The sequence below is a fragment of the Antrostomus carolinensis genome, unplaced genomic scaffold (genome assembly GCF_000700745.2).
Source record: "Antrostomus carolinensis isolate BGI_N321 unplaced genomic scaffold, ASM70074v2 scaffold2707, whole genome shotgun sequence".
Classification (NCBI taxonomy): domain Eukaryota; kingdom Metazoa; phylum Chordata; class Aves; order Caprimulgiformes; family Caprimulgidae; genus Antrostomus; species Antrostomus carolinensis.
The window spans coordinates 71,547-85,596 of record NW_010327880.1 but is presented as its reverse complement, the minus strand read 5'-3'; the positions used below and the strand labels follow the sequence as shown (position 1 = coordinate 85,596).

Sequence of the window (14,050 nt, the reverse complement as noted above, 5' to 3'; positions counted from 1 at the left end):
TCCTTAATTCAGTTTGTTGGTTTTTTTAAGACTACTGAGCCCAGCTGGTAGAAATGCAAGTTATATATTTTTTTTTTAATAACCACTAAAATAAGTGCTGGATGTAATCTTTAAAAAAGAACAAACAAACAAAAAACAAACAAACAAAAAAAACCATGTCTTGGTTGTAGTTGGTTAGTAATAAGCCTATTAAATAGTACAATTCATATCAAATTGGGAAGAGAGAGAACATGTTTGTGAACAAAAAGAGGATCTCAAACCTTTCAATGTCATGATGATTATTGTTATTACTAGTCCTGTTCTTGTTTCTCCTTTGTATGGAGCAAGAGTTGAACTTTCATCTATTAGAGTTGGTTTTTATTGTATAAATAACTCCTGTTAACTGCTTAATACATTAAAAGAAATTTAGGAAGAGCAAGCCATTGTCTGTCCAGAGCCTTTGGGCTGCTTCCATAGACATCACTTGGAATTCGTAGATTTTTAAGCCCTAGTTCTGTCCCAGGACCATGAAGAATTGAGGTCTGCGGGGTCACAAAATCTGCAGGTACCTTAAACTGTCCCTGGTGTTTGGGACATGCTCTCCTTACCATCTCCTTATCTCCTTTTTTTCCTCGGAAGACGTGTGCTGAGCTTCATAACATGAACTGCTGGGTTCAGGGAGCTTTAGCACTAAAACCTGACTTGTTTTTTCAGACTTTAGAGGCTGTCACTGAAACCCAGAAATCGCTTTCAATGTGAGGTCTAAAGCTTCAGCAAAATGCTTTATTTTTTTGCGTCAGCCCTTCATTCCCATGTCCTCGTCATCCTGCTTTTCCTTCTCCGTCTCAGCCAGCCATCTGGGCAGGCTTTGCAACACCCTCCTCCGTCAGTGATTAATGCTGCATCAGGTCATTTCTCACAGTCATCTGGCAACAGCCTGGGGTGTAGCCCATACGCTTTGCTCATCTTAACTTTTAACCTGCCACCAAAATCCAGTGTTACTGGGAAGTTTTTTAATGTGCCTCTTGGGAAATGATTCAGACAAAAGGCCCTTGGGAAGTCAGGAACCCGTTGTCAAAGGAAGGGCTTGCAACTCAAACCCTTGAATTTTGTTTAATTTCTGCCTTTGTTTTCATTTGCTCAAAGAAATGCACAAATACATAAATATTTTGCATTTATTTTTTCAGAGTTATTGTTTCTCTTAAAACCACAAAAAAATCTGACAACCATGCAAAAAAACCCAAACAAACTTGAAGGAATAAAAGTTTGAAGAGAGAGGCATTCACCGAGGAAAGACTATTCCACTCCAAATTATAAAAACTATGATAAATAATTAATAGGAGACCACTACTGAAGTTAATTTTAGGGAGCCTGGAGCCATAGGCAAATCCAAATAAAAAATGACTCTGCTAGATTGTATATCAAGCCAACCAAAGACATTCCTTTAGTGTAATGATATGCCAAATAAACTTCAGGATGCCAGGGCTTAATTTTTTTCATCTTCTTTTTTTAAAATACCGTAGCACCTTTAATGTCTTTGTCACATGGATGATCAAGGGACAGAGTAAGTTTGTGCCTCTGCACTTTGCATGTTGTCAGCATGAAAATGATTGAAAGGACATTTTAATTCCATTTATCAAGACCTCCTACAGATGGAAGGATTTAGTTGAAGACGTTATCTTATACCCTCACCTTCCCAGTGATTTCTCTTATCCCTATGCATGAAGGAGAATATACATTCTTTCTCAAAAAACTCACTTTTTACGCCTTATCTCATTTTTTCTTACTAACTTCTCACCAAGTACTGTTTCTGAGAGGGAAAAAAAAATACCCCTTAGCACATGTCTGTAAAGACTCTATTCAGCCATGAGTTTTATGGTCACAGTTAAGCGTTCACTTCATTGAGGTGCAATGCAGTAAGCCTAACTTGGAGAAAATTAATATTTCTTTAGTGTTTCATTTTTCCTGTCAGAAAAGAACATGTTAAGAGAACCATTTCTATTTTGTAAACAGGGTGTTTTCTTACTCAGATAGGATTAAAGAGCAATGCGTATTTACTGGCACTTGGCCAGAGAGCTAATTTTTTCCAGAGGTGGCTACAATATCAGTGTTTCTTAGACATGTCAGCCACACTTGGCATTTTGCAGACAGAGTCCTGGTCTTTCATATCAACTATTTTGGTTTATTTAAAAAAAAATAAAAATAAAAATAAATTAAATGAAGACAGAATTATTTTTAGAGGAGTAAGCATGGGCCACAGGTTCAAGGAAATAGTTTCTTGTGTTCTGTAGTCAATCTGATGCTCAAGGTAAAAGTTAAAATGGACACCAAATATTTTCACATTTTTCAAATATCTCTTTGTACTGCACTTTATGATAGAAAACCTAAATCTTCCCTGCTAGGGAAGTGGGTTTTTTCCTGTGTTTTAAACTGGAGCAGTATTATCATCTGGGAAATAAGAATTCCTCTTTTTACCCTAATTCCTCCCTATATAACTTGATGTTCTGCATTATTGTTGCTGGATTTGCATCCAAATTTAATGTTTACAAACTGTCCCATCCTTGCACTGTACAGCTGCCTCCTGCTGTGCTGCCCTAATGTCTGACAGTATTTTCTGTGTCTCAGAAAGGGAAGCAGATTGTTTCACACAAATACCACATTATCTTGAATAACACCAAACGTTATCAAAAAACTTTACAAGACATCTATTTAAGTTCTCTCGTGTTTTATCCTACACTTCCTATTTAAATGTGTCAAATCTAATACTTTACAGTATAAGTTTACTATTAAAGTATTTACACAAATTCACCATTAATATTTGACATTCCTTACCATGAACTTAATGTTTTTGAAGGGGTATATTTTCAGTGTGTTTTTAATATTTTGTGTTTAAAAGGTATGTGGTGTGCTGTGGATGCTGTCTTTTTTTTTCTCCTCATATTTTCTTTGAGGGATGAGAGAGAGGAAATAGTGTGACAGCAATTATTTAATCCATTTTAAGAACATTTTTGTATACCTGTTAAACCGAAATAAGAATAAAAAATAGACAAATTTGAAACAAGGCTCCCCTTTAAATAATGAAGTATTTGATTAGGATACTTTTTGAACATTTCAATTTCTTTTTATTCAGTTTAACAAGAAGCTTTTGGCTTATGATCTGTGCCCATCAAAAAAAAAAAGCACAACGTGTGGAGCATTTAACACCAGATTAGGATACTTTTTGAACATTTCAATTTCTGTTTATTCAGTTTAACAAGAAGCTTTTAGCTTATGATCTGTGCCCATCAAAAAGAAAAAAGCACAATGTGTGGAGCATTTAACACCGCTGGGCTGGAATGAAATCAGGGCAGTGGGATTGAGGTGGGGGCCACACGGGGGCCCCTGTTCATCCTGCCTGTGTGGGTTTTGATCCCCATCTCTCCCTTCGCAGAACAGGATTTTGTAGCCCGTTGTCTTCTGCCAAATGAGAGCTGACAGCCTGCAGCTCCTCGAGCACTCGGCTTCTGCCGAGACCCACCGAGCCTGCTATTTGAAGACAATTAACCGCTGTGGCTTTACTGAATAGTCTATTATATATGGTCTGACAGATCATTCTGCCTATTATTATTTTAAATGATACAGTGCAGGGCTCTGCAGGAGAATAAATTGAAACTTCCCACATCAGTCCCTCAGGGCAAACACCATTTCAGACTGAAGGTGATGTCAGAGAGATGCTTGTGTGTTTTTTTTATGCTAGCCACGGGGAACACAGAATACGCACAGGCTCTTCTCGGACTGTATGGTCAGCATGTGGCCTTTGGCCAAAGAGAAGCAATTTGGCTTTCTGTTAATGCTTTTGGAGCAAACTAACCAAAAAATTGCAGTATGAGTCGAGACCTGTAATAGAGGGCAGCTGACCCTGTGGAACGATATTTTTCAGTTACAGTTGGATTTGGAAAATGCTGCAAACCCTGACATTAACTTTCTGCTTAATGGAAAGTAGTGGAGGATGGGGATTTAAGCTTTTATTTTTTCTGTCTGTTTTCTGCTACTGAATAATTGTTCTTTTTGTGCTGTGGGATGCAGTGGAACAGTATGTTGCCTTTGAGCTCTCGTGGCTGAGTGCTGCAAACCCATCCCAGGTCCCACAGCAGAGGCTGGAGTTTGTCATCAGGAGTCATGATGACCCAGTTCCCCATTAATCACTCTCCCTAAACCTTTGTCGGCGTTATGGCACCTTGACTGATAACAGGTTTAGCTGGAAATGGTGAGAGAAGCAGGATTTACTGTGCAAGATGAAATGTGGAATTGGCTGGAGGAAGGCAGGCAGAGAACCCGAGTTGGGAGCCCAGGGTTATGGCAGCCAGGGACTTGTGGGATGGAAGACATTGCTCTGCAAAGCATTTCAACCTCTTCTGAAACCAGAGCAAAAAGTCTCACTTCTGTGATGGTTAATTTCCCTTGTGCTATCAACTAGGAAATCTCTCCACTCGTGAAATATAAAATATTTGCATTTACTTAAAATATTACATGTATTCACTTCACTGGAAGTGTTCAAGGTCAGGTTGGATGGGACTTTGAGCAACCTAATCTATTGAACAATGTCCCTGCCCATGGCAGCGGGGTTGGAACTAGATGATCTTTAAAGGTCCCCTTCAACTCAAACCAGTCTATGATTCTACTTTAATATTATTTTTTTCTTATCCACAGCAGCCTGAAGAGGAGCAGTCTGCATGTGATATCACCAGCTCCAGTTCCTCTGCAGATGACACCATGTCCCTGGAGAGGAACTCATCTCTGGGAAGCGACACGTCCCTTCCCTTCCCACCAACAGTGAACTTCGTCCAGCCCAAGGACAGGCACAGCCTGGATGGCAGCTGCACCAACATGGTGGCCACAGAAGGAGGAGAGAAGGAAGAGGAGCTGGACAGTATCACGGATGTGCCCGCTCATTCCTCCGTCTTGCGCAACTCCATGCGGCCACTGTCACCTTTCCGTCGACACAGTTGGGGGCCAGGGAAAAACGCCACTAATGAGGCAGAAATAAATCAGAGGAGGTGAGTGAAGAGCTGCTTTGATTTACTTTGCACCCACTCATGCATATTTATCTAAGCTTTAGACTTGGCTTGATAAAACAGAAAACTGAGACTGTCACTTCTGATTATTTCTTTTTCACTCAAAGGGGTGAAGACAATCTCCTGACGTGTGTTTAGGGTTTTTTTAAATTAACTTTCAGGATTAAAGTACTTGATAACTACAGAATGCTTGAGCTTTCCAGAGCAAATGGAATTACCTTGGGACAGGTCTTCCATTTAAACACTTTCTATAGGAAGGGCTTTGTTAAAGCAATTGTTGGAGTGTTAAATCTCACTGACCACAAAATAAACATGACTATTATTGCCCTGATTGTATGAAGAGATAGCATGGGCACCAGGGTTTAAAAAAAAAGTGTGGAGGGTCCTCGTAGTGGTGAGATGGGTAGTCCTTGTTTCACAGAATTGGTTTCACCTGTCTCTCATGGACAGTAAGTCTCACCTGACTCATCACTGATGTCCCCTGGAAGTTTTTCCGTTTGTCTTTCCAGAAGGTACAAGAGGGAGAGGTGTAACAGCTGAGGAAGAGGTGTAACAGCCACGTGAGTGTGTAGATGCTGGTGCCAAGTGACTGTGGGAAGAAAAGGTGGTCAGCCCTCCATCTTAGTGGGGAAAAATATGAAGTAAAGGAACATGCTCACCAGTAAAGTAGTCGATGTTGTGCTCTGCTCCATTCAGCATCTGGGCTGATGGACTCTTGCGGTCAAGCTCTGCATGTTCTGAAGCCAGTGGAGGTTTGGCCACTGTTTTTAATGCATTCTCAATGGAGCCATTGTATTTGGTGATGCCATTAAATTAAAACTGACCACTCACAATGGGTTCTTGGTAAATTGTCGCTGACTGGTTTGGATAATCCAGTGAGAGGCAGCAGCCTCCCATTGGAGATGTATTTATCCTTTACATGTTAGGAGCTGTGGGTATCACTAAAGGAATGTCACAGACCCTTCAGATTTTAAAGCCAATGTTGAAAAACATTTAGGAACATTGTGTCAGAGAGAAGGATGATAATATTATTATTATTGCTGCTGCTGCTGTTTACCACTGCCACCTTTTTTTGGCTTCATTTCTGGTCCCTAGGTAATATTGAAATAAATTAAGTAATACCTATCTTTTTAAAGCTACAAAAGAGTCAGCATGAAATATATGTGCACGTGTATGGACAGAATGGGTCCATAAGCTCATAAACTCATTTAGAGAGATTTATTTTTAAGTGTAGCACCTGTTATGTCAGGATTTCTGAGGGTAAGAAACTGCATAGCTGGCAATTACTGCTTACACTTAACAGATGGGGTTAAATTCTTCTGCATCAAACTTTGGAGGCTGTTTCTGATATGGGAAAATACATTCATTGTAAATGTAAGAACATTTGAGTTAAAGGAACAGTAATTATTCTCATATGTTCTTAGATACAGCTGCTGCTACGTAAGGATAGCTGTCACATAGGTTAATTAGGAAAGAAAAGCTGTGTGGGCCTTTGCTGCTGATTTGGTTCCTGTTTGGTTTAGTGTTTCTGCTTCAAAGGAATTTGGATTATTAGGGTTTGGTGGTTGTTTGGTGGTTGGTTGTTTTTTTTTTCTTTGTTCTTTTCATACGTGGCTGTTATGATGTTGAGATTTTGGTTGCTTAGTGAGCAACAACAAATACCAAGTAAGTGAAGCTCAAACAAGTGACTTTCATACAAATCAGTTAAATTCAGGGTGGTTTTCTTATTCATGTATTTCACGTGCAGTAGATACTTTTCCATTTAAAGGGGAAAAGCCCTTATTGTAACTTGACTTTTGCAAACCTTAGAAATGAAGTAACAGAGAGCACAAGCCTTAGCTAAGATTTGTTATACAGATGGGCAGGACCTGTGCTGCTCCCACCACCTATCTCCACTTGTCCGTGCTCCCTCTCCTCCTTTGGGCACCTGTGGCAGTTCTTTGTTCCATTGATGAGCAGATTGCCCTCACTGAACGAGCAGAAAATGAACCAAATAAAGCAGAATTGCCACCAAAACCCGAGGACTAGAGCTAGGCTGCACGGCCAGGAGGAGGAATGGGGTGGCAGAATGTACTGTCAGCCAAGCTGTAAGAGGTGCTTCCTGCCCAGCAAAGGACTCACAGCCTGGTCCAGCCCCCGTCCACACCCAAAAATCTTTCCCACAGTGGCAGGGGTAACCAAGTCACACTGAAATAGAGCTGCTGATACAGGACCCAGAATGCTTACAGAAAAACATCAGGTTTTGTAGGATTTGGCCTTTTCCAGCATTACATGTTTTCTCTTTGTAAGAGGGATGAGCATAAACGTTTGTTCACAGAAAAGATCAGAAAAAAATGTAATCGGTAATAGTCTTAAATGAAATGTGAAAACATCCTCAGTTCCCCTCCGCTTCCCCTCTCTCCTCAAATGCACTTCACGGATAATCCTCATGTCTACATTTTGCGATTAAAAAGTACAAAGAAAACTAACAAGGCTGCCACAAAAGGATGTTCATCCTTCAGTTAATTCCAGACATTCATAGCGGATTTGAAATGCCTGTCTTTCAACAATGATGCAGTGTTTTTAACGTTTGGGTCCGAGGAAAGAAACGCCGGCATTTTTCACTGATGGATTAAGCACTGCAAAACTGGAGCTGGTGTTAATCACTGTTGCTGACAGCTTCTGTCAAATAGTTTGTCCTTATCTAAACTTTAAACTGCCCTGGCTTTGGCGGCAGCTAAGTTGCAACATGGTCAATACCTGTGAAACCTTCTTTCTGCACGAAAAAAAACAACTCAAAAGCCAGATTTATTTGTAAAAGACAGGAGAGAGGAGGAAAAGAGAGACTCATTACTTCTTTTAATATTTAATTTTGTGTTTTCTCTGTATGTCCATTCTCTCTGTTGTTCATTTGTTGGGGATATTAATCCCTCCGCTGCCATTTGTTCTTTTTTTTTTTTTCCATTCAAGCTGTTGACCATTCTCCATGATTCATTTTCAGTTCAATCCGAGTTCTGGGGGATGGTATAAAGAAGCCTCCCATTCATAGGAGAAGGTACAAAGCCAACTAACGTGACTAACTGTTTTGCATTTGAATGTCTACTAATTCCATACTGTCATGTTAGTAAACCTGTAGTACCTCTCAAAGCGTTGGCATTAGAGCTGTGCATCCCGCTTGGCTGCTTTCCCTCTCCAGTCTGACCCAGGGTAGTTTTTCTGACCTGCAGAGCACGTGCTCAAGCCATTTTCTCCAGGATGAAATGTTAATAACTTGGATAAATCTCAGATATCATTTTGTTGGCCTTTGCTATGTGTAAGGTTTGGAGTTGTATTAAAATCATTGTTTACCTGCAAGTACGTGCGTAATTTGGATTTAAAGCACATCAGAGACTCCTGCCAAGACTTGCAGGAGGGGCACCTGGGGAGGGGATGCATCAGACACGATCTCAGAGTTGGAGAACATTCTGCAGATCTACAGCTGCTTGAATTAAATGGCTTTAATTTTGCTCTTTTGCTGTTTTTTAAAACCATCTTCCTAAAACCCAGAAAATAAGTATTTTTCTTTACTTTCATGTGTGTGTTTTTCTTCTGTATAGCAAACTTTCAATTCCTCATCCATCATGCAGATATGCATTTTTCACTCAAGTAACCTTTGCACCGTCTATTAACATGTAAGATAGGACACTTGATTTTTGACACAGGAGAAGTGTAGACTGTCCACACTTAACATATTTTCAGGTTAAAAAAAAAAAAGAGAAGTTTGACTTCTCCCCTTCAGTAGTTCAGCCTCTTCTCATCTCCCACAGCTTGCTACCTCTCCTCCTGTGGTAGGTTAACTCTGGATTTCACTTCCCTTGAAATGGATAGGGTTGCATGTGTAAGCAAACTACCATATTTCCACATATAAAAAAAATGTTACCATGATGTTATTACCAAAAAAGTCACCATGCCTTACCATGCATCAGCATAAATGAAGCCATATGAGCAGTGCTGTACAGTTAAGGAGAGGGCTCTTAAAAAAGAATTTTTAAAAAACAAAACAAAACAAAAAAGGCACAAGAAAGAACATGCTTTTTTACTTCTATGAAGCCACTTTATTTGCATCACTGTGCTCTGGGGGAAGAAGTGCAGCGCTCATCTCTTCAGCTCATGCAAATGAACATCTTTTTACCAGTTGTCTGTTAATACTAACATACCTCCTACAGAGGAGCCTTGAGTCATAATATCCTGAAACACTGAGCTTGCACGTAAAGAAAATGTCTTAAATAGGCACTCTAAAATACCTAGTCATATCTGAAACGTGTGGTAATTCTTTCATAAGCATTCTCATTTTTTTTCCACCCCTCTCCCCCTCCCCATCTTCCCAACCATTTTGCTGTCATCTTCTCCAACCCCAGTTGCAGAGAAACAGTCTGAAACCAATTCCAGCAGTTTACGCTCTCCCACAAGGCTGATGTATATAATAGCTCTTCTCCCCCCTTCCCAAGTCATCTTCTGTAAAGGGATTTTGCATGCTATGTATTGATCTTGTTCAGTTTTTATGGTGTTGCCAACAGATTGTGGGTGGCTCCCCAGCAGGATTGTAATTCTGTAAGACTCTGCTTTCCACAGCCCTTGCCAAGAGGTCTTTATCCTTCTCTGAGACCTTCCACTACTTCCAGGCTTCCTCCTACATGTGTGCATGGCTCCTCTCCTTCCCTCCCTCCTCTTTTCTGCCTCCCTTCTCTGCAGTTTCAGGATTGTCACTATAATGCAGCAATGGTCATTGAACCTATTCAAGTGCACTATCTGGTATAAGCGTTACATAATTTCTTTAATGAAGAAAATCCTCTCTCCTTCACTTTGTAAGTGAGCACACAAGAATTACTGACTTCTTCAAGGAAGTCAACATCAGCATAGCTCCAAGGGTCCACCAAGCCCAGTAGTCTTGAGGCCACCGATGGCTGGGGTGAGCACAAAGAGAGGAAGCATGTATATCTTCCTCAAGATACCTTCTCAGGCTCCATCAAGTTTCTACTGCGTGGGTTTTATTTACCTCCTTGTGGGGCTGAACCCAAACCTGTGGGTGCATACTCAGATGCGTGATGGAGATGGGTTTACTGTGGCCAGGGCTTGGTTATTTTATCATCCCAAGCAACTATTTAGTCCCCCTGTCCCTCACTAATACTTCCCTCTGACACCATGGTTTAGTTGGATGATGGTGAAGTCTTTGAAATACTGGCATATGATAGGAAGGTACATCTTCATGAAGAATGCTTATGATACTGTGCTGAGAGCTACTGGTGAAGCACACCTGGAGCTTTGGGCTGCAAAGCACAGGTACTTCAGCTGTGTCCTCACCCAAGTAACATCCTTAATAAACCAGGTAGCAATTATCTGAACTTCACCATTGAACATCAACTGTCAAACCCATCCTGAATGTTTCCAGTGTTGTACTGTGTGTGGAAGCTGTACAAAGACTTGGCATGGGATGACTTTAAACTTTGGTGCCCTGTGAGGCTTCTGGCACTCACAAAGCCTGGCCTAGGGATGCTTAGACTTGTGCTGACCTCTTCATAGGCTCCTGACCTGGAGCAAAGGGTGCTCTGGCCATGACCTCTCCTTGTATAGATCACCGGCCAGGGGCTGGGAGCAAGACTTACACAGTGCTATTCTGGCAGATCTGTGCTGATGCAAAATTCCCTTCAGACGACATATGTTTCCTAGACAGATTTTCCAGGATTTAGGGGTCCTTTATATGCCATAGCTGACAAGAGGATTGATTTCTCTGTGTCTGCAAAACCTGCAATTGGGCCATGAACTGACAGAGAAAAAAATAACAAAAGTGGTCTTTAAAAGGACAACCAAAATATTTGCATTCTGTATTTACATTTCTTATGTCTTTCATGATGGAACGTGGGACTCTTTTGGGGTATGACAGCTGAAAGGTTTTCTAGTCAAAGTACTATTTGAAGAACTGATTTAATCCCAAGTTAACAGTAATACAAGCCTGATTTTTTTATTCTAGTCTTTTTCATTGATCTGTGCAGCATTGAAGAACATAACTCTCCTCTTAGTTTTCCCAAGTGTAGCTCGAGGTTATTAATACTTGTATGGAGGAGACTTAAACAATTCCATATCTGTAAGGACTTCTTTTTCTAATCTGGGGATGAGAGGTACCAGAAAAAGTAATACTAATAATTACTAACACAATGGCTGTGTGATTACTTATGCAAAATTGGCTTTGGTGTGTTTCATCCTTGTTATCCCCAAAAACATCCTTCCCCACAAGGAGCAGTTTCTCCAGTACACTGTGTACTCACTGATGGGATGAGTTTGGGGGCAGCGTGGCCATTCGGTGGTAACCTTGGTCACCTGGAGCACTCTGGTGTGTTCTGGTGACCAGAAATATATATATTAGTTACCACATTATTTCTGAGTTAGTTTTTGGGGTGGTTTTTTTGTTTTGTATAGTTTGGATTTTTTAAAGATACACAAGAGTGAAAGTCTTGTAAGATTCCCCTGTTCCGTAACGATCCAATAATCACAGCCCTTTTCCTTTCTTTGCCTCTTTTGATGTTCCTAGTTTGAGCTGGTGTCCCTCTGGTGTACAGTTCATTGCCATGGGTCCTGACTTTTCTTGTAGAAGGTATGGTATAAATAAATGTGCAGCAGCAGCAAAGGAGCACTGCAAACACCCTGTCGTCAGCTTTTCGTGCAATGTCTTTTCCGCTGCTGCTCTGGCTGAAGTGTGCACGTGTTCGTTTGCTTCGTCTGCTTTTTCAGCAATTAGTCTTGGGAATGGGTCTTCTGAACTTGGGTGCAGGTGAAGGTGGTGGCTGCTTTTTATCAGCCTGGAGCATTAAAGAAGCTGCACTGTTGGTTTGAGCTGCTCTATTCTGTGATGATTTTAAGGCATGTTTTTATCCGCAGCAATGATCATAACGATAATTGTGACAGACAAAGAATCAAAATGAGAGTTAATATGATTCAGCGCCGCTTTGTTCTGGACAGATCTCATAAAGGTTTTAAGTTCATATAGACTTGCTCTTTGTAAATTGAAAGATCTCGTTTCTTCTTCAAAGAGGTTAATCATGTAAACCTTTCTGTGAAAAAACTAATCTGATAGCCACAGATGAAAATTTCCCAGGTGTTTAAAGCTTGCATCTTCTGTAGAAGGTCCCAGAGCTGGGATTGATGTTTGCAGGTCAGATCTTTATACCTGATATTACATATTAGCATAACTAGAAGCCAGTCTCCCAGATTTTATAGCATTCTGACTTCTTCTGGCAGTTCTTGCTGGTTGTGGGTAGAAAACTCTCTTTTCTGAAGACTAGATATTGAGAAAGAAGCCAATCTATCCTTCCTATTACAGATATAATTACATTTGCTCTATACACCCCAACCAACAATTACAGACCAGTATTACCAACTGATGAATATTTAATAGGCTATCTAATATTTGCAGTTTTGAGCTGTTTGTGTCACAATAAACATGATTTTTCTTCTGTACTGTATGTCATTGTTATCACTGTGGGATGCAAGAAAAATATGTTCCTCTGTTCTAAATAATCGTTAGAAATGGGACTGATTCTCTTTGCAAGTATTTTAGAATGAATTTTATAATGCCTGCTATTGATACACATTGTTGAATTAAAATCTTTGTAAAGCAGATTAAATTGTAAATGCCTCCACCAGTCTTTTTTCTCACTAACTAACATGAAAAAAGTCTTTAAAAGATTAACTAAATCTTATTTAAAGTTTGGTGCAATTTTTGCTTGGAAGATGCATATTTATCAGCCACTTAATACTTCCAAAGGAATGCAGAACATTAATTACTGCAATGCAAGTCTACTTGAATTTAAAGGTCCTCTCATTTAAATAATCTGTACAGTCTATAGTGTTTTTTTTCCCTTTTATATGTTAACTTGTTGGCTACTTAACTGTCATGATTCGCCTCAAGTTGGGATATATATCTAGGGTGGACCTTGTTTCAAGCTAGCAGGACTTTGTGTGCATAAAATCAAACATTAGCCACAGAATTGCACTAGTGTACCAGGAGGTGAAGCTGTAAAGCTTGCATGTTAACCCAAACAGGCATTGCAGGGGGAGAAAAAAAGGAAAGAGGAAAAAAAAAAGCAAACAAAAACAACAAAAAAGGGGAAAAAAAACAGCTTTAACAGAAATAAGGACATTATTGTTGCCAAAGCTTTGTGCAGTGGCAAGTGCTGAACAGATTCAGAGGATGTGTCTGCAGATGAACATTACATGCAGCCCAGAGCTGATTTTGTGGTGGTCCAGGACAGGCACCATGCTATACAAGGTAGTTTAATTTGGGTGGCTTTATTCTGAGGCAGAACTTAATATGAAGCTAACAAAAAGAATATATAGAAATACGAAAAATCTGTGGAAGAGGTGTTTCTAGATTTTCCTGTGCACCATTCAAGTGGGAAAGCTTATTGACTAGGATTTTGAATGGTCATTCTCAAGCAACTACTGTGTCTCATTAGAGGCACAAAGATGCTTCTATATTTGTTATAAAGAAAACAGAAATCCCTCCACTGCTATCTGCACTCGGCCATTGAGAAGTAGCATGCTGAGGAACATCATCAGCGTTTCCATGCACAGTTCATTTAGCGACTGCCTTGTGTTTTACACTTGAAGGTGCCATGTGCTGAAAGACACTGGTCCCTAAGAGTTTGTCAGGATCTAACCTCTGTGGTTTCTCTTCAGTTACAGCCTAGAAGGCCTTGCTGGAGACTCTGGTGAGAACAAGAAGCCCTCTACAAACTTAGAGGCTTCTTCTCTGAGCTCCAAAGACCTGAGACGGAGTCCACTTGCCAGCAATCAGTGCGGGTCCCTGGTCTTGCTCACTGAAGAACTCGAGCAAGGGGAAATCAGAGACTATGATCACCAGGTAAAGCTGTCCAAATGTTGATAGATTGTTACATCAATGTTTTGAAGTAATTTTCCCAAGTCACAGTTTCACTGTGAAGTCTTCCACCTTGCATATGTCATACTGATAAATTCTTCCATCTTTAACAGAGGAATTTCCTCTA

At 40.3% G+C, this 14,050-nt stretch overlaps 1 protein-coding gene across 1 annotated transcript in view; it reads left to right on the top strand.

Moving 5' to 3' along the window:
• Nucleotides 1-14,050, top strand: part of AKAP13 (A-kinase anchoring protein 13) — a 70,670-nt gene that overhangs the window by 16,523 nt on the left and 40,097 nt on the right. The window contains exons 4-5 of the mRNA XM_010172024.2: nucleotides 4,672-5,015; nucleotides 13,725-13,908. Coding sequence (XP_010170326.1) covers nucleotides 4,672-5,015; nucleotides 13,725-13,908 — 528 coding nt within the window. The remainder of the gene's footprint in view (nucleotides 1-4,671; nucleotides 5,016-13,724; nucleotides 13,909-14,050) is intronic.